Source organism: Artemia sp. Qi Xiang Cuo, chromosome 1 (genome assembly GCF_049724085.1).
Source record: "Artemia sp. Qi Xiang Cuo chromosome 1, ASM4972408v1, whole genome shotgun sequence".
Lineage (NCBI taxonomy): Eukaryota > Metazoa > Arthropoda > Branchiopoda > Anostraca > Artemiidae > Artemia > Artemia sp. Qi Xiang Cuo.
In genome coordinates, this window is record NC_142794.1 from 47,712,532 (window position 1) to 47,732,164 (window position 19,633).

The window sequence follows — 19,633 nt, forward strand, 5'->3', positions numbered from 1 at the left end:
GAGAACATTGGTTTTTGTCTATTAAAAACTATATAAAATAATTTGCTCTGATTCTTCAGCAATTCTTCTGATTCTTCAGCAATCGATTATTTTTTGTAGTTTTAAATGGATGAAAACCACTGTTGCCAAACCGTAGTAGCTGTTATTGTCGAGAGAAAATAAAAAAGTTCCCTTGAGTTTAAACTTTTACATCATGCTGAAGCTTCTGAAAACCATTGGTGAAGCTTCTCGAAGAAAATCAATATCATACTGCTTTAATTTGTTTTATTGTGGTAACTATAAAAAAAAAATATACGATTGAAGGCAATCTAAACTTCATTCTATTTTGTCGTCCTGCTATTCTCGGGTTTTCTATCCTTCAAAAGCTTCTAGATATCAGCATTAAAGAAAATGCCCGCCTTGAACTTGGCTGTGGTTAAACTTCAAAAAGTTTCACAAAGGGATTTGAAACAGTCCCAATTCTCTGGGACTGTTTCCAATCGAATGCGCCCTTTTCCAAGTTTCTATGACAAAGCTTTCAATAATAACCTTATATGCCCCCAGGGTATAACTTGCCCTGAGGGCTATGAGGGGGTTATCATCCTCAAAGACCTAATTTCCAGAACTTTGAACTATCTCAAAATTTTGATTGGATGCGTTTGGATAAATGGTGGGCGTGGAAGGGGTGTTAGTTCCCTTCCAATCACTTTCGACTATTAAAAAGGGCACTAGCCATTTCAATTTCCAATCGAATGAGCCCCTTTTGAAGTTTCTACGATAACGCTTTCTATGAAAACCTTATATGCACTCAGGCATAACTTATAACCCCTGCCCTGCGGGCTGTGGGGGGGGGGGGCTGTCATTATCAAAGACCTAATTTCCAGAATTTTCAACCACATTGAACAGAATGGTTATTTTGAAACTGCGATGGGATGTCTTTTGGGAAAGGATGGGCGCGAGAAGGGGGAAACTTGCCCTCCAATCAATTCCGACTAATCAAAATAGCACCAGCCCTTTGAATTCCCAATCGAATGAGCCTTTTTGAAGTTTCTACGGAAACGCTTTCTATAAAAATCTTAAATGCCCCCAGGGCATAACTTACAACCCTTGCCCTGAGGGGTGTATTCTAGCTAGTTGGATTTTTTATTTTATTTTTTTTATTTTTTATGTGTTTTATGTTTTTTATGTTTTTTTTTAATATATATTTTTTCACAGTGTTGGTTGAAGAATCCAAGCGAAAGACCAGGTTTTAGTGAAATGAGGCAGCGATGCTATGAAAGAATGCCAGTGATAATGCGAGCCGTTACATCTTTCAAAGAAGATGAAAAACTCGAAATTGACGAAGGTGATAAGATTGCGATTGTAAATGGCCAGTAAGTCGCATTTACGCTTTCTTGACCCACGTCGACAAGAGACCATCGTCCCTTAAATTCAACTATTCGTCATCGAAAAAGAAAAACAAGTATTAAAAATGAATATGGGCAGTTTTATTTTTATAAGGCCGGTTTTATTAAACCTACTGTACAACTTCTTTTACAAGGGAAATAGAAAGCAAATTTTCTTGGCATTTAATCATTGTTTGAATGAGCAACAAATAGTTTTTTGGCCTTTTAGGGTCCTGATTGGACAATAATCTGCAAAAAAAATTACAATAATTATTCAGTCAAATGTAATCTTTGTAAAATGTAAATCTCAGACCTTCAAAGGGTTTAGAATTGTTTTTTTTTTTTGCTTGTTTCTTTTTAAGAAGTTTTCTATTTGTTAAAGATGTTGCTTAAGTTAACTAACGAGATATGCATTGAATACTGGAAAACTTACAAGACGATTTTTATACGACCCTTTGAATCTTAAACATAATCACTTTGTGTAGTAGGCTACTGATTTCTTTAACTAAAGGTTGTTTCAGTTATTTTTTTTTCATTTTTAATTTGAAACCGTTCATATATCATCGTATGCCAAATGGGGAGTTATTTATTTAAACTATGCGTTAACCATTTTGTTTATTTCAAAACTTCTCCTAGAAAACAAAAGGCGGGGCAGAGAAAAAAAAAGGAACAATAGTATAAACATGTGCACAACTCACAATAATAAAAATTATGGAAGACAAAGACATAAGTGAAGATAATACAGTCAGTTGCTTAGCTTCAATGCCTGGATATTGTAAACAGATGCTTGTTTTTCTACAAAAATAATAATATCAGCAATGGTATGCTTTCTCATAAGATAAGAGTCAGAAGTTCGTGGGGGAAAACGTAGAAGATATTGTGCGAAATACAAGAAAACAAAGCTAAGCCTGACTTGACCATTGGTAGTTTCCATAACCCTACAAGTAATATGAAAGCGCTACTGAATGATAAGCTCTACAATTAGATAACCCCTCTTTTATTACAAAGATGGGTTGGTAAACCCAAGTCGAGGTTTGTTGTCAGCCGTCAAAAACTTTCGTTTATGTCTTATCGAAGGTGTCAAATGGGGGATTGACTGCCTTAATCCTACTGTTTCAATCTTTTTGAGGCTGTTGCTTCCTGTCAGACATAAAAAAAAAAAAATATAACTTCGGACTTTTCACTGCCAAATTCAAGATGAGGTCTTATATAACCAGATTACAGCGAGTCAAAGACCACCCTCAATACGGTGACTGGATAGGACGTTTCAGGTTCATCTTCGGCATTACAAACTAGCAACATGTTATGGCTAGCAAGGAAAAAAGAAAAAGGAGCTTCTGATTGAGCACCTAGGACTCCATCAAGGACTCCATTAGCAAAAACAAAGGGTTTATGTGTTTATATTTCAATAACGGAACCTTTGTAAAGTTCCTTTTGCAGCATCAACAAGAATATCAGCTCGTGGTATATGACCAAAGGCAGGGCTAGACATTTATGGGAGCTGAGGGCCAACAGTAGAGGATCCGTCAAATATTTACCGAAGTTCGAGATGAGAATACATGTCTCCGAGAGTGCTTCCTTAAGAGGGGCTCACCCACATTTTGCTGCATGAAGTAGCATAGGAGCGTGAATCTATGTGTTGAAGACCTTGCGCAAATCATGGCTTGCAAATACACGAGTTTTGGTGGACCTGCTGAGGTCAATCAGTGCGATGTCAACAGCAGGTAATTCGCTGCTACAGAAGAGACGATGCTGGAGCCCGAAGTGGTACTTAAAATGTGGATTATCGATAAAAGGCACTTGATAGGAAAAGGAAGCTTGTAGAAAATAATAGTCATCGTTTTAGGATGGAAGATGAACATGATATCAATTTTACCTTTTCTTGGCATTGCAGATAGATCTTCTATCGAGAAAGAAGAAGGCAAAACGCTTTTGACGACAAAAACTCACATAGAAAGAGAAATACAATTAACCAGTAGCTCACTATCGTGGAGACTGTGAAGCATATTCGCCTCGTCAACACTAGATGTTTTTTTTATACTTTAAGCGTGGGAAGACTCGCACGACGGATTCCTTCAAAACAATAGAATTTTCAGGCCCGCAACTTAATAGAAAAGTATCAATGAATTTTTCGGAATTAGACTTAAGGAGGCGTCCAGCGGAGTCTAATCGTGTGCCTCATCGTGAACCTTAAGTTCAGTGCATTGCAATGTAAGCTGTAAACTGCGAATCAAACGAGATAAACTTTTGGCCTTCTAATCAGCACTGGTTAAAACTTATTCTAAGGCTGGCCATATATTTCTGCAAGAAGTGCTCAGTTAACGTGTTTTACGAAAAATCAGTTGTGTGGGGTCAATTTGAATGAAGGCTGAGTTAAAGGAGAGGGAAATTACCATGGGTTGAAATGAATGAGAGTTGAGTTGAATGAGGTGGGGTTGAATGGGGGTTGAGCTAAACGCGTTTGGATTGTATGGGGTTGAATGAATGGTATTTGAGTTACACACATATTTGAATGGGGATGAGCAACTTCCTTGAGTATGACTATTAATTGGTAAAAGAAAAAAATGGGGGCTTTCTTTTATTATTTATGTTGAATTACTTAGCCTGTCCTTATTATAGGTTCAGTACTGCTGGGTATAGTCTTGTCCAAGTCAGGGCAAGCCTGCCAATTTTAACTTTGGGCCTTATGCATCTAAGATGTGTCTTCGTCAAATACACTACAAATGCTCAAGCTTTATACCATCATGCTCTTAATTGTATGAGGCGAATCCGTCAATTGTTCAGATGAATAGTTTTGGCTTTGAACTACGACATTGAAAGCCAAACTAGTTGTAAAAAGTTTGTTTGGCACAGATTATCATTTTAAATTTAATCCTCTTAGGGCTGATCATCACTGGTGGACTGGACAGAATCAGAGAACATATCAGGTTGGATTGTTTCCGCGAGTTGTTGTTGATCCACAAAGGAAACTAACCGGAGAAGATATTAGTCGCCCCTTGAGACATTCTTTTATACATACAGGTACAAATTAATGGCTTATTAACTAAATTCTTTAATAACACTAAAAAAAAAAAAAAAAAATTCAGGGCGTCAAAATAAATTGTATGTCTTCTCATAAATATATGTCTTCAAGTTGTTGAATTTTATTGTATTCTTTCTTGAAAGGCAAATTTACCCCAAGGAATAACAAAAGAGTAATGCCTAGCCTAAATAAATATATTATCCCCGAGTGTTAATTGAAAAACTAGGAATATCAAGAAGATTCAAATGTTAGAAAGTAGCATGGTCTGAATAATGGTACTTAAAATTTGATTATAACTTAAAAATTGCTAAATATCCAATGTTTGCAAATCGTTGCAATGTCATGGGAAAAATATGCAAAAAAAAAACAGAACCAGCAAATATATTTTATGTAGTTTGACTGGTGAAAGGCGTATTCCACCCGGGAAATATCCCCAGAAATTTTTCTCGTGGAAAATCCCTGCCAGGGGATTATTCCCGCCGTGGAATAATCCCCCCCCCATGCAAAATTCAACAGCCAAAAAGAAAGCATGAGAAATAAAAATAATGAAAAAAAGATAGAATTTCGGAATATTCCACCTATATTCCAAAATATAGGCAGAAAGTATTGTATAATGTTCTATTACATTTGTTTTTGCATTTTTATTTATTTTGAATCCTTCTTCGTGCTTTTGGGGTTGATTTTTCATAGCAGGGTAATATAAAGATTAAAGAAAGTAATTTAAGAGTATGAAATTAGTGGCAACTATAGAAGAGTTGCTTTATGACGGAAGTGTAGAGAGATAACAAGCTGGGATTAAGAAGCTCGGGTAATCATTTTCCATGGACTTTGTCTTGTACTGATCAGAGCCGTCTCTAGCCAATAGGTTGGAGAGGGGGGGAATTGGATTTTAGCCCCTGGCTGGTCATTTTTACCGACTGATATTACAAATTACTTCGTAAAAAAATAACATGTATCTGTGATCTTTCTTCTTGGAAAAAATGTAAAATTACACATTTTTGTAGATAGGAGCTTGAAACCTCCACAGTAGGGTTCACTAATGTGCTGAATCTAATGGTGGGATTTTGGTGGGTCCTGAAAAATACTTTTTCAATGAAAATACTAAGTACCAAATAGCCATCTTTGAACTAAGACAAAATAAATATATATAGACTAGTGAGGGAGACCGAAAAATTGGGGGCAAATGCCTCTCTTGCGAGTAGAAAATGATAAGACAAAATAGGAAGTAACAATCCCAGTCCAACATAGGCTGTCTTGTTGCAATCCAAGTCCCTCCAAAAACAGACTGACCGAAAAATAGATTTTAATCGCAATTGAACCACCTAAAAACCAACTCAAGTCAATATCATTAATCTCGTTTCACAGTATCACCTTAATCAGAAAAACAATAATGGACTCAGAAAGCCCTAATTATATTAAGCAGTTAATTTTTTTGTACTCAGACACTTCAGAAGAAATTCATTGATCCTCTCCTTTTCTCTACTGTATAAATGATCAGATTTTTAGTCGTCGCTCTTTTGTTGGTTGAATAAAACCTAAATAAGTTTTAAAATTAATTGAATTTCTGAAAGCAAACCTTTTTCCTTTTATTCATTATTGCTTATGTTTTGCTTTCTATTGTTTTTTCAAGTAATTGACTAAAGCTCCATGGTAGATTTTAACATGTTTATCACTCTATAAATGTTTTCCAAAATCTCACATTCTTGCTTACTTGTGGCAGGAACCAGGGATTGCAACAATAGTCGAATTCGTTTTTCTTAGAAATAAGTTCTGTTCATAATAAATATGGAATTAAAACAAGATTTATATTTTTGCCTTGGAATACAAAGCGCCTATCTGCCTTTTTATTATACAGTTTTATCAAATATTTGAATTATGGATTATGTTCGTACAAAGAAAACTTTTAAGAGCTTGGAAGTTAGCTTTACGAGTCTGGTGTATTTTGAGGAAAGGGCTTATTTCAATTGTCCTTCGGGGGAAGGACAACAGCCGAAATTTCCCCAGGGGAAGACTGTAGAAAACTCCTTTCTTTTCAAAACTTTTAAGAATCTATCCTCTTTAAATCATATTGTAATAGTTCTCAATCCTTGGAGGAGGAGCGGATGGCTCAACGGGGTTTCCCTTAAATAAATGCCAACAATTTGAACCACACACTTATGGAACATTTTGTCTCGTTTTTTTACTCTTTTCTGCATGTATTCGATGCTTTAAAGCTTTTTAAATGGTTTTGTGGCATTATTGGCTCTAATATTTGCAACATTTCATTTTCTTGTCTTATATCACACCATTATATCTTCTGCCCTATAATCTTAACTTTTAAAGCTTGTTTTGATTATTTTTTTTTATTTTTTAATATTACTTTAAAACACTGAAATCTTTTCTTGACACAATCTGTTCAAAAGTTGTAAAATTATTTTAATATTGAAGTAGCTTTTGTATTGCTTCGAGATTGAATGCTCAAACGCTAGTCTTTTTGTGTGTTTTTTTTTTTTTTTGGTGGAGAGATTTTGTTTTTTTTTTTTTATCTTGCTGCTAGCTTGGTGAAGGAAAGTGCTTATTTATTGGTATTTGTTTTAAATAATCACTTCCCGTACAACGGTAATCCGTTGATTTTGAATTGAAAATAAAGTATATTGCAATAGGCATCAAGGCATGGCTAATTGTAGGAAAAAAGCCAAGACAGATAGTCCGAGTAATTGAGAGGCAAAAATGTTTAAATGGCACGGGTATAATGGTGGGAGTAAGTATGATTCTTCTTTAAGGCAATCCGTAAACAAAACACTTGCAATTACCCACTGGCTAATTTTGTTTCAGTCTAAAAAGCTTTCAGAACATTAGAAGTCAAACTTAGACGGAAAGTGCGGGTAACTGAGCCCCCCCCCCCTTCGTTCTAGTTAATAGGATTATAATCATGCCTTTTAAGCTTTAATTGTAGTGTTTAATTATATTTGAAAACCTTTATTGTATCACTGTTTATTATGTGTTGTTTCTAACAGCATGTCAAAGGCTCACGAGGGGGCAGGTGTGGAATCTTTCATCCCCTATCATCTCTTGTTGTTTTCTTCATGTATAACAATGCTTGAGAATGATAATCGCTCTGAAAAAAGTGTACCTCTTAATATGTTTGTTAGGATTGGGTTGGGGAGGGGGCTGGGTTTAAAAATTTCAAAAAAAACAAATCGGGTCGTGATTTTCATGTTTCATGTTTTATTTTGATGTAAATATTGTTTCACTTTGTTTTACAGTTTTGGTAACAATTGGCAGGGCTCGCTCTAACACTCCGAACATTGTTATTTTATTCGGAGACTTTGAGTCGCAACTAAAGTTATTTTATTTAATTAAACCAACGATATTTTTAAAATCATTGTAATGAATTGAGTTTTTTTTATATAGATATCCTTAAACTTTTAGCAATTGCAATTGTAGTTGTCATCGACAAATGAATTTGCCAAAACCATTTGGTGATTAAAGAGAATTGGGAAAAACTGATGGAACTTCTGATCGCGTCTGTAAATGCCCTTTAGATAGACCTAAAGCAAGGGCTCTTCCAAAGTTAATGGGGTACTGCTGTGAAGTGGCCATCAAACCTAAATATTTAGTTCATTGGATTCTTGTTGTACAATATTGAACAAAAATATTCAAGCTAACAGAAACATCAGTATAATTGAGCAAACCACAGGTACACACTGGGCACATGACATGTGATATTTTTTTTGGATGGAAAGGGGGTAATAGCTTCAAAAAAATATCAAAATGGGTGAATTACACATAAAATATAATAAATGGTATAAAAATTGGACAACAATTAATTTTTCGGAGAGTAGGGGGAAGGAGGAGGCATGGGCCCAAGGTAGATGTTACTGAGACATTGATGCCTGGCAAAGTGCAATATAATTTGGCTTTATATTAACCACTGAGTTACCTACAGAAAATTAAAGACGGTCAGCTTTATGGGAAACTGAGCCAATGTGGAGGTGTAGTATTCTGTGATGTACAATCTGATTTACGAACTAATCTACTTCTTTTGTACGTGTAGGTCACGGATCATCTGGTGGAAATTCCTGGGGAAGTCCAGTTCATATCGATGAGGTTTACTTGCGAAATCCCATGTCTCCACCCGATCTTTTGGGAATGAATCCTAATGCTGCTGGCTTATCCCGTAAGTTACTTTTAAACAAAATTACAATATTGATTCGAGGATGGCTCGTTTAAATGTTAAAAATAGAAAGCTGTTGAAGGTGAGATATTAGCTAGATTCAAAAATTTTAAAAAGAATATTCTAAAGTTTACCTTTTGACGAATCCACAACGTCAAAATTATCGTAATATTTGAAATAATCTGTTTGAAAGTCATTGAAAGTTTGACTGACTGTATCTCAAACAGTTTTCTGTACAAAAAATGTGGTTCAATCCCGCTTTCTAGGGCTTTAATGAAAGAAAGGTTATGATGGCTAGGACGAATGCGGATGAAGGATGACAGATTACCGAATATTCTCCTTTTTGGCCAACCGTCTAGGGCTAAACGGAAAACAGGTCGTCCTCGTCTGGTGTGGGAGGATGTCATAAAGAAAGATTTAAAGGAAATGGGAACTTCCTTGGAGGGTGTAAAGAGGGAGGCTTTGAATAAATTTGGATGGAAGAGGAGCGTGCGTAGCTGTGTTGGTCTCAGGCGGCCTGGTGCTGCGGTGAGTTGTTAGTAGTAGTAGTAGTAGTAGTTTTCGATATTCTTTTAAACAATTCCTAGTGGCCAGAGCTAAAAAGGAAGGAGTTACAATAAGCTTATGCCCAAGTTGGTGTAAATTGGCCAATTCTCTAATTTATTTTTTCTTCGAATTTATTTTTCCTTAAAACCCTTTGTCTCCATAGGTATGAATTTGTATGAATTTGTTTAAAGGGTGGTATAGTTGAGTCACTCTCAGGTTTGCCCGGAACCCGTTTTTCCCGTTTTTCCTATATTTATTTTTTTTTTTTTTTTTTTTTTTTTTTTATTATTATTTATGGGATGGCGGCGGGAAGTTTTGGAGTATGTGAAGTATTGATTTTTGGTTATTGCGACCAGGAGCCGAGTGAGTTTAAGATTTTCATTTTTTCTTCTTTTTTTTTCTTTTTCTTTTTTTTTTTTTTTTTTTTTCTCCCTCGTCTTTCTCTTTAGTATGTTATTATAAGTGTTAATTTTAAGAGGGTAAATACTTCCGAACAAGCGTTAGCTTATGGAAGGTCATTTTTTTTTTTGTGTTGTGTTGTTTTTGGAATAAACCCTTATCTTATCTTCAAAAACATTGCTTGGAGGTAAAAGACGCATCTTTGACCTAAGGCTATTAAGCTTTCTGAAGCAGTCCCGAGAGAATTCTCAGAAAGATAATTATTGCCAAAACATTTGACACGGAATTTTTTTTTTTTTTTTTTTTTGGTTTACGACTTTGAAGCTGTACTTTTGTTTAGAATTCTTGTTTACCATTATCATTCACCAAAAAACCTTGGAATCATCAGCAAATAAAAAAATCAATCAGGATAGGAAATGGAAACAGGGAATAGTTGAAGTGTATGTGTCCAATAAGAGAAACCATGCATACTCCTGCCATTTACCCTTGCCCCAGCCATTTAAACATTTGCCTCTCAATTACTTGGACTTTCTCTGTCTTGGCTTTTCTCTGTCCACAATTAGCCATGTCTTAATGCAACCTACTGCAAAATACTTGATAGAAAACCTTGGAATCATCAGCAAATAAAAAAATAAATCAGGATAGGAAATGGAAACAGGGAAGAGTTGAAGTGTTGAAAGCTTTACTCATTTATACGCGAGTAATACATTAAAGCATTTTAGTTATGCATTAAAGCATATTTTTAAAGTAAACTCCTTAAGAATTTTCAAGTAAAAAAACTTCTTTTTTCTGTAACATAATTTCTGTAACAAAACAGCTTTGGGCCAACAAAATTAGCTTTTGACTCCCAGAGCCTACTGAGCTATCTTAAATCTACTAAATAAATGATCAGATTCTGGAATCGTCATTTCAAATTTTGGTAGAATAAACCCTAAGGAGTTTCAAATCTACAATGAGTTTCTGAAAGGATTTTTTCTCTTTTTATACCTTTCTTTTCTTTGATTGAATTCAACTAGATGGTTTATTTAATGATGTGTTTCTTTCTTTGAGAAACCTGTCAAAATCCATCATTTCTCCTTAGTTGAGGCGGCAGCCTGCTGCTACCAGGCATCAATAGTTATTTGTTTTGTTATAAATATTTCCCTCATAATGATGGTAAAATGTAATTGTAGTTTTATACTTTGGCTTGGAATGCAAACTCTGCCTTTTCCTTTCCTTTTTTATTATAACTTTATCAAAGGTCAAAATTTTCGATTATGTTCCATAAAGAAAACCTTTAACGCCGTCGACGGTGGCCTTGGGAGCCAGGCCGATGTTGGAGGGAGAAGTTATATCAACTGTTCTTTGGGGATAAGGCAAGAGCCAAAAAATTCTCCTAGAAAAAGACTACAGGAAATTTATTTCTGTCCAGGATTTTTATAAATCTTGTCCCTCCTTGAGCCTCATAATGTTTATTTTCAAACCTTAGGCGGGAAGGGAAAATGACGTCCCTTAATTAAAACGATAGGAATGTGGAACGTTTGCTGTTTTTTTTTTTTTTTTACTCTTTGTTGCACTTGTTGGATCTTCAAATAACTCTCGGTCATTATCGACTCTAATATTTACGAATATTTAACTTTCTTGTCCGGAATCATGCCATCACACTTCTTTTAGTTTTCTGTTTTAAAAAGCAGTTTTTGAGTGTCATTACAGATTTTTATATACTACTGTATTTTATGCTAAAGTTACAACCAAATAAAAATATAGTTGAACTGAGGAGGCTTCATCCAGTAAGAACAACCCATCTTCCTCTAAAGTTTTGGTGGTCTATATTTCTTTTGGATGTTTTCTATTTAGTTTTATAATTCAAGGAGTTCGTTTTTGTATTTGTTCACTTCTAATTGCTTATTTCAGGGTACGTCCCACCTAAAATAGTACAAACCAGGCAATTCATGTATTCCAAGTTCATCAATGATAATGATGAAGAGTTAAGTTTCACTCAAGTTCAAGCGAGCTCCACGTCGAATTCTAGGTCAAGTGCGCCTGTAGATATGCTGATAAACCTGGAGGAAAGTGCAGCTGAAATCCCTGCCTATGCTAATCTTCAGCCCCATGTTTATGACATGGCACCGATATCACCTGTTACACTACATCCGACAAGTCCCTTTTATGATAAAGTAAATACATCTCAAAGTAACATCTCTATTAGTACTGTATATGGTAGTATCCAAGCTAGACCATATGATGAACCATTGAAACCGGAACCTTCTCAAATACCCTCATGTGAGTTTAATGAATCTCTTGTTTTACCTAAGAGTGTTGCATATGTAATAGATCCTGCGGATGATCCTTTTATCACGGACGGTAGATATGGTGGCCGGAGATCAACAACAGTTGAACAGTCATGTGATATTATTAATAGGATAAGCGACGATGCTTGCCGTTCTACAGCTAATAATCACGAAGTGGAAATTAGTGCTAGTACTAGTGATGATTTGATAGCAAATCGAGTTTCTGAAATTGTTCCTTGTGTAACTTCTAGTGCTTCTTGGAATGTTTCAAGATCTTTCGAGAGTGAACGGTATGGAACGCCAAGTCCTTTAGCAGAATTTGAAAGACCTCAGAGTATGGCGATGTTTGGAAGCGGCAGTGCAAAAACCAGTGAATCAAGATCTTCTTGCCCACAATTAAATATCCAGGATCCGGAACTTCGACGGAAAAGGGATGAAGCTTTTAGTTGGATTGACACAGTTATTGATGGAAGTAAACGGACAAGTGAATGTTCTGCTTCAAATTTTCGAATTGAGCAACCATCAACAAGCTCGTCTCAAACGTCTCAGCAAAAGTGTAACGTTCTTGACCCGTCATTCATATCTGAACTTGAAAAAACATTAGTTATCAGTAAGAATAATTTAACGAACAAAGATGCACGACAAAAACCATCGAATACGGCAAAGCAGTTTGTGTCTCCAAATCTCGCCAATTGTAGTGCTGATCGCTATGCCCAGATCCATGCATATAACGAAGCAGTTAAACAAAGCATTAAAGAAAACGTAGTAAGCCTTGACTTTTTAGTAAAGGGGCTCAAAGAAAAGTTGCCAGGAATCTCAGAATCTGAATATAGACAGGCCTTAAACATATGCAATAGTGATTTTGAGTCCGCATTAAGGTTTTTGAAAGTTGAGAAGCTTTATAGGCTAGGTCTTTGTGATAAAGTTGAATGTGAAAATATACTTGCTTCGTGTGATTGGGACTTAGAAATGGCTGCTGCACGTTTAATTGAATCATTCTAACTAAAAAAATGCATTTGAGGCAGCATGTTGGCAGTGTTTTTTCCTACATTCTGGTTATGCTCAGAAGTGCATCTATATTCGATATTAATTTTTTTAATTCATCATACATAGATGACAGTGTATATACTACATTCTTATTTGAGATATATCCGTATTCTCACTACCTTAGATTCTATTCATGGCAACTCTCTGGTCAAAAGCTTCTTGATAAAAGAATTAAAATTGCTTCAATCTTGAAGCAGCATTTTGCTTTGCTTCGAGATTGAATGCTCAAACTCTAGTTGTTTATTTTATGTTTTTTTTTTATAAATGTATTATTATTTTTTAATTATTGATTTGGGCTTAGAATGCTTAAGGGATTAAAAACCTTCTTAATTCCTCTCAATCCTGACTACTAACTGCCCCCTCGCCAAAAGCTTACTACTTTTGCCCTCTCCCAATAAAAAAAATAATGCGTACGTGCCTGGGTGATCAGGATTTGTCAGGTACGTGCCTGGATTATAAAGAATTATATTAGACTTGGAACAGCTTTTATTCATTTATCTTGGTTTATATATATATATTTTTTTTTTTTTTTTTTTTTTTTTTTTTTTTTTTTTTTTTTTTTTTAGCATGTCATTCTATTATTGTTTTTCTTCTTTATTGGACATGAGCTTGAATTCGGTGACATTCACTTATGAAATAGTGATATCGAAAATAATAATAATCTGTTAGTAATAATATGCAAATATTACTTCAAAGTAATCTTTTAGGTTATTATATATTCTCTGTATAACCTCTCTTCCTCTTCCATCTCTTTTCAAAAAAATGTATTGGCTTAAGTTTATAATATTACTAGCTTTTAATGTTAAATTGGCTACCACATATATTATGCTGTCTATGTCTATATTTTGGGTCTTTACAAGATCGCCCGCGTATATACAGAGTGTTTGCCTGTTTTTCAGCTAAGTGTATTTACAAAAAGAATTAGTTGTCATAATTCTATTTGTGTTTCGAAGAGTTCAAGCCTCTCCAGACCCTCTTCAAAAAGCCAATCAGTCAAATAATTTATGCTTATGTTAATTCTGGAGATTCGAAAAAAATTGCATGTTATAAGATATCTAATGTTCAACAGTAAGATAAAATAGCAGAAACTTTTTAAGCGTTTGCCGGTATGTTTACCCAGTTTAAAAAGTAAGATCCTGCCAGTAGTAGAATATGAGCTTTTTCTTGCTCAGTTGCTTTCAAGACTGGGATTTGTTTTCCGATTGTTCAGACTTTTTATGGTGTGTAAAATATGACATAAGCACCAGAATTGCCCTTAGTACAGAACCCAGCTGTGTGATGCACAATGGATTCAAACTGAAGCTATAACGAGGTGGCCCAAATTAAGTTCATTGCTTTATTGTGTTGGGTCCATCCCTAAAAGGCACGTAGGTAGGGGAAGGTCGTGCTTCGAGCCCTTGCCCTTCCCTCCCCTCGTAAATAAAAAATATTTTACCGAATATGCCACCTCTCCCTCCCCCACGAAATAATTTTTTTGTTTGTGAATTCGTGAAACGTGATATAAGTCATTTTCTTTCTTTCCGTTTTCTCGAGTAGCTGCTTCCTATGCTTAATATTATGCATAGGTTTTTATTTGACTTTATAAAGTGTTGTTCATTTATACTTGATTCCAAAGGTCTAGAAGTTTTTTTTATGTGCAATAATATTATTTCGCTGATTCTGAATAAATGATTGAGTTTTGTTTTTCTGAATTTTCCTTGTTTAGACAAAGTTTTAATTCATTTTGTTTGTTGTTATTATTTTTATACATTGAGCTATATATGCGTGAAACTCTAATTGATACAGATAAGTGCTTAATGGAGAATTAACTTGGAGAAACTTTTATTTTTTGCTTCAACAGATTTCTAGAGGTCAAATAGAACAAAAGCAAGCCCTTTTGTCATTTTCATTTTCATACCGCTATTTTTTTTTTTTTTTTTTTTTTTTTTTTTTTTTTTTTTTTTTTGATCTGAAGAATAAATTCGTTTCCAAATTACATAAAAGGATAATAAGAAAACTGAACCATAAGGAAAACTTATTATTGAAAGAGAAAGTTTTAAAAATTCATTTCACCCTTTATCTCTTAATTGGAGGTTTTTAGCCCTCCTTATTAAAATTGAAACCAAATTTTAGCTTAGGTAGCACTGATGAATCTTTTCTCCTTAATGTTAGCGGGGCTTAGGAACGTTGTGGAAAGCTTTTTATGGGTTAATTTGAAAGCTTCTGCTTATACCTACGTCTTGGTAGCATTAAAGTAAAATGCAATTTTTTTTACAAATTTTTTCGTAGTGTTACTTCCGGATTAATCCTTGAAAATTATGGTGGATCGAATTAAAATATGTCATTGGAATCTTAATTGTCGAAAACCTTTACCCCTCCCCCCTTTGAATATGGTACCTCAGAAAATATTTTTTAGTCTATGCGCTTGTAGCTCCGTTTAATGAATTTGAAAATATGTGCCTTAATAGAATACTGAACACATTGTGGCAGCAAAAGGTCAAGAACATAAGAGTTCACCAGCAAACTGGTAAACCATTACTTACTGACCTTCTGAGACATAGGAGATGAACGTATCTTGGCCACGTCTTTTAAATGCCAGAGGATTAGTTCCCATTTACAATTTTATGAGTGTTGCCCAGAAGGGAGGCGCCATAAAGTTCGGCCAAGAACTTTACGACGGCAATAAGACCGTTATTTGAGTAGTGGAGAGATATCTCCTCAACCGCAGTGGGAGGACGTCGGGGCTGCAACTCAGCTCCATGATGTCTGGTGAGGTTTCGTAGACGCTCTATGTACCAATCCTGGCTCTGGAGGATCTAATGTCTAACGTAAACGACCACTCACTACTGGTCACCGACTGAGCACCGACAATATTTGATAGGCAACTCATACATTTTCGAAGACCCCTACATCTCCGTGTTGCATAATTGATTCTAACACGTCTATAGTTTTCTTTAAGGAAATATGTCGGTGTTGATTTGTTTTTTCATATTTTGTAGTTCGTGGAATAACTTAACGGTAGCTAAATCATTGCAATATTTTACTTTTATTGCTACTTATTTTTATTTTCAAGGAATGGTGATGAAGTTATGGGAAATATGAAAATTTCAGAATAAATTTGCATATACTTACTGCCACTTGCGCCCTCTAATTTATTTTAATAAAAATAAAATTTCAAATATTGCAAAATCATTGTAACGATTAGATTAATTATTTGAAAGTTTGAGCTCCTAAAATTTCTGCGCCCAGGGCAAGTGCCCGCTCCTCTGTCCCCCCCCTATAACCGCCTTTGAATTCGCCAGTCCAATTTTTCAGCTTACTGGCTAAATTGTATTCTAGACTTTCAAAAAGCACCAAAAACAATGAGGTTGGCGTAGGGGAGATTGGAGCACGATCGGCATGGCTTTTGATGGAATGCGAAAGTTCCACCAGATTACAGTGTGTGTTTTTGAAATAGTTATCCTTGATTTAATCCAGATACTAACTAAGCCCTTGAACTGGATACAGCTGGGCCCGTGAAGATAGTGGAGGCATTGCAGGCAAGTTGTGGAAAGCTTTTTATAGGTTAATTTGGAAGCTACTGCTTATACCTACGTCTTGGTAGCATTAAAGTAAAATGAAATTTTTTTTACAAATTTTTTCGTAGTGTTACTTCCGGATTAATCCTTAAAAATTATGGTGGATCGAATTAAAATATGTCATTGGAATCTTAATTGTCGAAAACCTTTACCCCTCCCCCCTTTGAATATGGTACCTCAGAAAATATTTTTTAGTCTGCGTATCGCTGATGTTTATCCTTTTGTCTGGGGTAAGTCCTAGTAACTAGTGATAGCTTCAAAAACAGTTGTTCGCTCTTCAGTCGGATTCAACTAAGAAAAAGCCGAAGACTTTTTAGGAGGGGGATCCTGCCAATTAGGAGAAATGAGTTAATTTATGAAAAGTATTAGCAAAAATAAGAGCGTCTATAGTCCAAAGTAGGTCTCGTAAATGCCTTGTATAATTCCTGAAAAAGTATTAGTTCAAAAGTGTGAATGTTTTTTGTTTTTAGTTATAGTTGTCATAGAACATAAGTCTTTATCAAAAGCTACAATTTGTGATGAAAGTGAAGAGATGATTCTCACTGATCCAACTAAATGAACATGCTGATAGCGGTGATTTGTCAAGGATCAATTATATTGATCTTGTTTATTTGGATGCAGTTTCAAGATAGAAACGAGTCTTCACACGACCTTCTAATTTACAGCTTGTTTGTACCTACTCTACAATATCTTGCATTCAGTAGAAAGCTAAAACGATGGTGAAATTTGAAGCGATCTGAGAAGTAAAAACAAATCAAATTTTCCATAGTAAGTCTCATCAGTCGCTTTATTTATCACCCATCAAAACAAGGAGAGCCGAAACCACTAAGATGGAGTATATAAATCATAGGCAGCACAACAGCGCTGCCTAAGTAAAGAGCGAAGTGGGCACAAATCATTATTTATTTCTTTGTTTTCTCTGACCAAGGCACTTCGTATAGAACCAACCCTCCCCGCCCATCATATCCAAAAACACATCCAATCAAAATTATGAGATAACCATTTTCTTCAGAATGGTCAAGAGGTCCAGTAACTGTCTTTGGGGATGTCAACCCCCCAAAGCCCTCGGAGATGTCAACCCCCCAAAGCCCTCGGAGATGTCAACCACCAAAGCCCTCGGAGCAAGGGCTAAAAGTTATGCAATCCGCCCATTGTTTACAAATAGTATTTGTTATTGAGAAAGGCTATAACTGCCTTCAGTTATAGGCAGTGTAATAGCCCTTCGAATTGAGCTCATTCGATTGGAAATTGAAAGTTCTAGTGCCCTTTTTAAGAGTCAAAAGTGATTGGAAGCAACCCGGTAAATTTTTCGTTTTCCGATGTCTCCAGGGACTAGAGCCATGGCTTTGAAACTTTATTTCGCCAGGGCTCCCTTAAAAATGTTTGCCTCCCTTCCATTTTATAAAATAATTGATTTTATTTCCCATTTCAATTATTCTATTATGTGAAATAGTAAAGACATGACAATTTTTAATACTGCAAAGTTAATTAAGACAAACTCTTACAAACAAAGAAAGCGAATAACAATTTTATTTTATCGTCTTTTAATGAGATGGATGTGATTGCTTGTAATTAGCACAGAGTTTGTCAAAATTGGATGTCAACGACGATATGAATGCATGAAGTTTCTTTTCTACAACCAAACGAACACGATTTTTGGTTTCAGCTAATGCACAAAATCCTATTTCATGTAAATAACATTTTGCAAACGGTATCGATATTTTTTAAGCTTTATTGGACTAAATATTATATTCACATTTAATATCTAGCCAAAATTGAATTAGATGCATTTTGAAAATTTTGTTTTAAAGAATTACCACAAGCTAGTTCAATAAATGTTTTTTTTTCTCATTACTTATAAATTCCAATTCATCATCTTCTTTTTTGATAAATGGATTCTATATCCAGGCACATATTGTCAAAATAATTCGAGAAATGAAATAGAAAAGCATCCAAATGTTAAACAAATGGATTTTTGTTTGTTTCTATGTTAAATTGGATGCATAAATTTAAAAGTGGACATCTCCACCTTTTTTTTTTGCCAAATTTGCCTTCCATAGCTGCATTTTTTATGATTGGTTTCACATTATCTTTTTGAATCAATAGAAGCATTTTTGATCCTTACATCGACTTTTTCAAAAATCTGAAGTTTCCTAAAATATCCACCAAACAGGTCAGTTTAATAATTAGATTACCATCGCTAAATAAATTTGTTTCCTCATTTCGATTTTCTTCGACAACAATTGCAATTTGCACTTTGAGTTCATATATCCTCTGAATCTCTTTGTCACAAGATAGCCACGAGCCAAAACCCTTCACAATAGTATAAAGTAGCTCCCATATCGTTGCACAGCTTTACAAATAATCTTACTTATAGTGGACTGTTTTTATGTAGCTTGTATTTTTCGTTACTTTTGTAAGAACGGCTTTAAGCTCCTCAATCATTTCTTTTCTTTTTTTTTTATACGAGAGCTGCTCTGTGAAGCATGCACTGTGTTCAGAGAATATCAGCAGTGTTTTCATTTATAATTGGTTCTACAAGGCCAGTTTTGTGTCCTGACATTGACTACACGATCTCTAGAAAGCCGAACGCAATTTTTCCACAATATGCCTTTTTCATTAAAGTAAAAGTTAAGTTTATTAAGGATTTCACTACATTGGCTTTGTCACGAATGAATTACTGGATTGAAGAAAAGTGTCTGAATTCAATTTATGCTTTAATGTAACAAAAAATCTTAAAAGAAATAAGACAAATTTGAAAGATAAGTTGCTTTTCCTTCTTTTTTCTTCTTTGAATTGTAGTTGATCCTCAACTTATGCGACATAAAAATTGGATTCGGACCCACTCATTAATTACGACCTGCTTGGGTTTTTCATCATCTACGAGCCTACGAATAACTGCAAAATCACGAAGCTGTGCACAAAAAATGTCTTCAATAAGACATTTTATCATCTAATCTAATCGTCTCTACCTGAATCAATGGAATAGCATTATTCTTGCAACTCCCGCTCAATTTCTCTTTTCCATGTCTCCATTAGAACAGTCAACGAGTTTTTAAGTATCAATATGAAAGCACCTTTACAAGGATATCGATGCTTTTCTACATTGACAGTTTTTTTCCTATTTTCTTATGAGAATTTGTATAAAAAAAAAGTGCCACTTTGAATGAAAATGCTACGTTTTCCGAAAAGTGCTACTTTCAAAAAAAAGTGCTAAAAGTAACACGGAAGTTCTATCAGTGACAACGCTGCTGAGGCGAATGAGCAGGGTA

General features: G+C 35.0%; 1 protein-coding gene across 1 annotated transcript in view; it reads left to right on the forward strand.

Annotated features, from left to right (window-relative positions):
• The window catches only part of Ack (activated Cdc42 kinase), a 49,655-nt gene extending 36,345 nt beyond the window's left edge, over positions 1-13,310 (forward strand). Inside the window, exons 8-11 of the mRNA XM_089095198.1 lie at positions 1,195-1,352; positions 4,246-4,385; positions 8,423-8,545; positions 11,381-13,310. Of these exons, the coding sequence (XP_088951324.1) occupies positions 1,195-1,352; positions 4,246-4,385; positions 8,423-8,545; positions 11,381-12,759 (1,800 nt within the window). The 3' untranslated portion in view covers positions 12,760-13,310. The remainder of the gene's footprint in view (positions 1-1,194; positions 1,353-4,245; positions 4,386-8,422; positions 8,546-11,380) is intronic.
• The last annotated feature ends 6,323 nt before the right edge of the window (positions 13,311-19,633 follow it).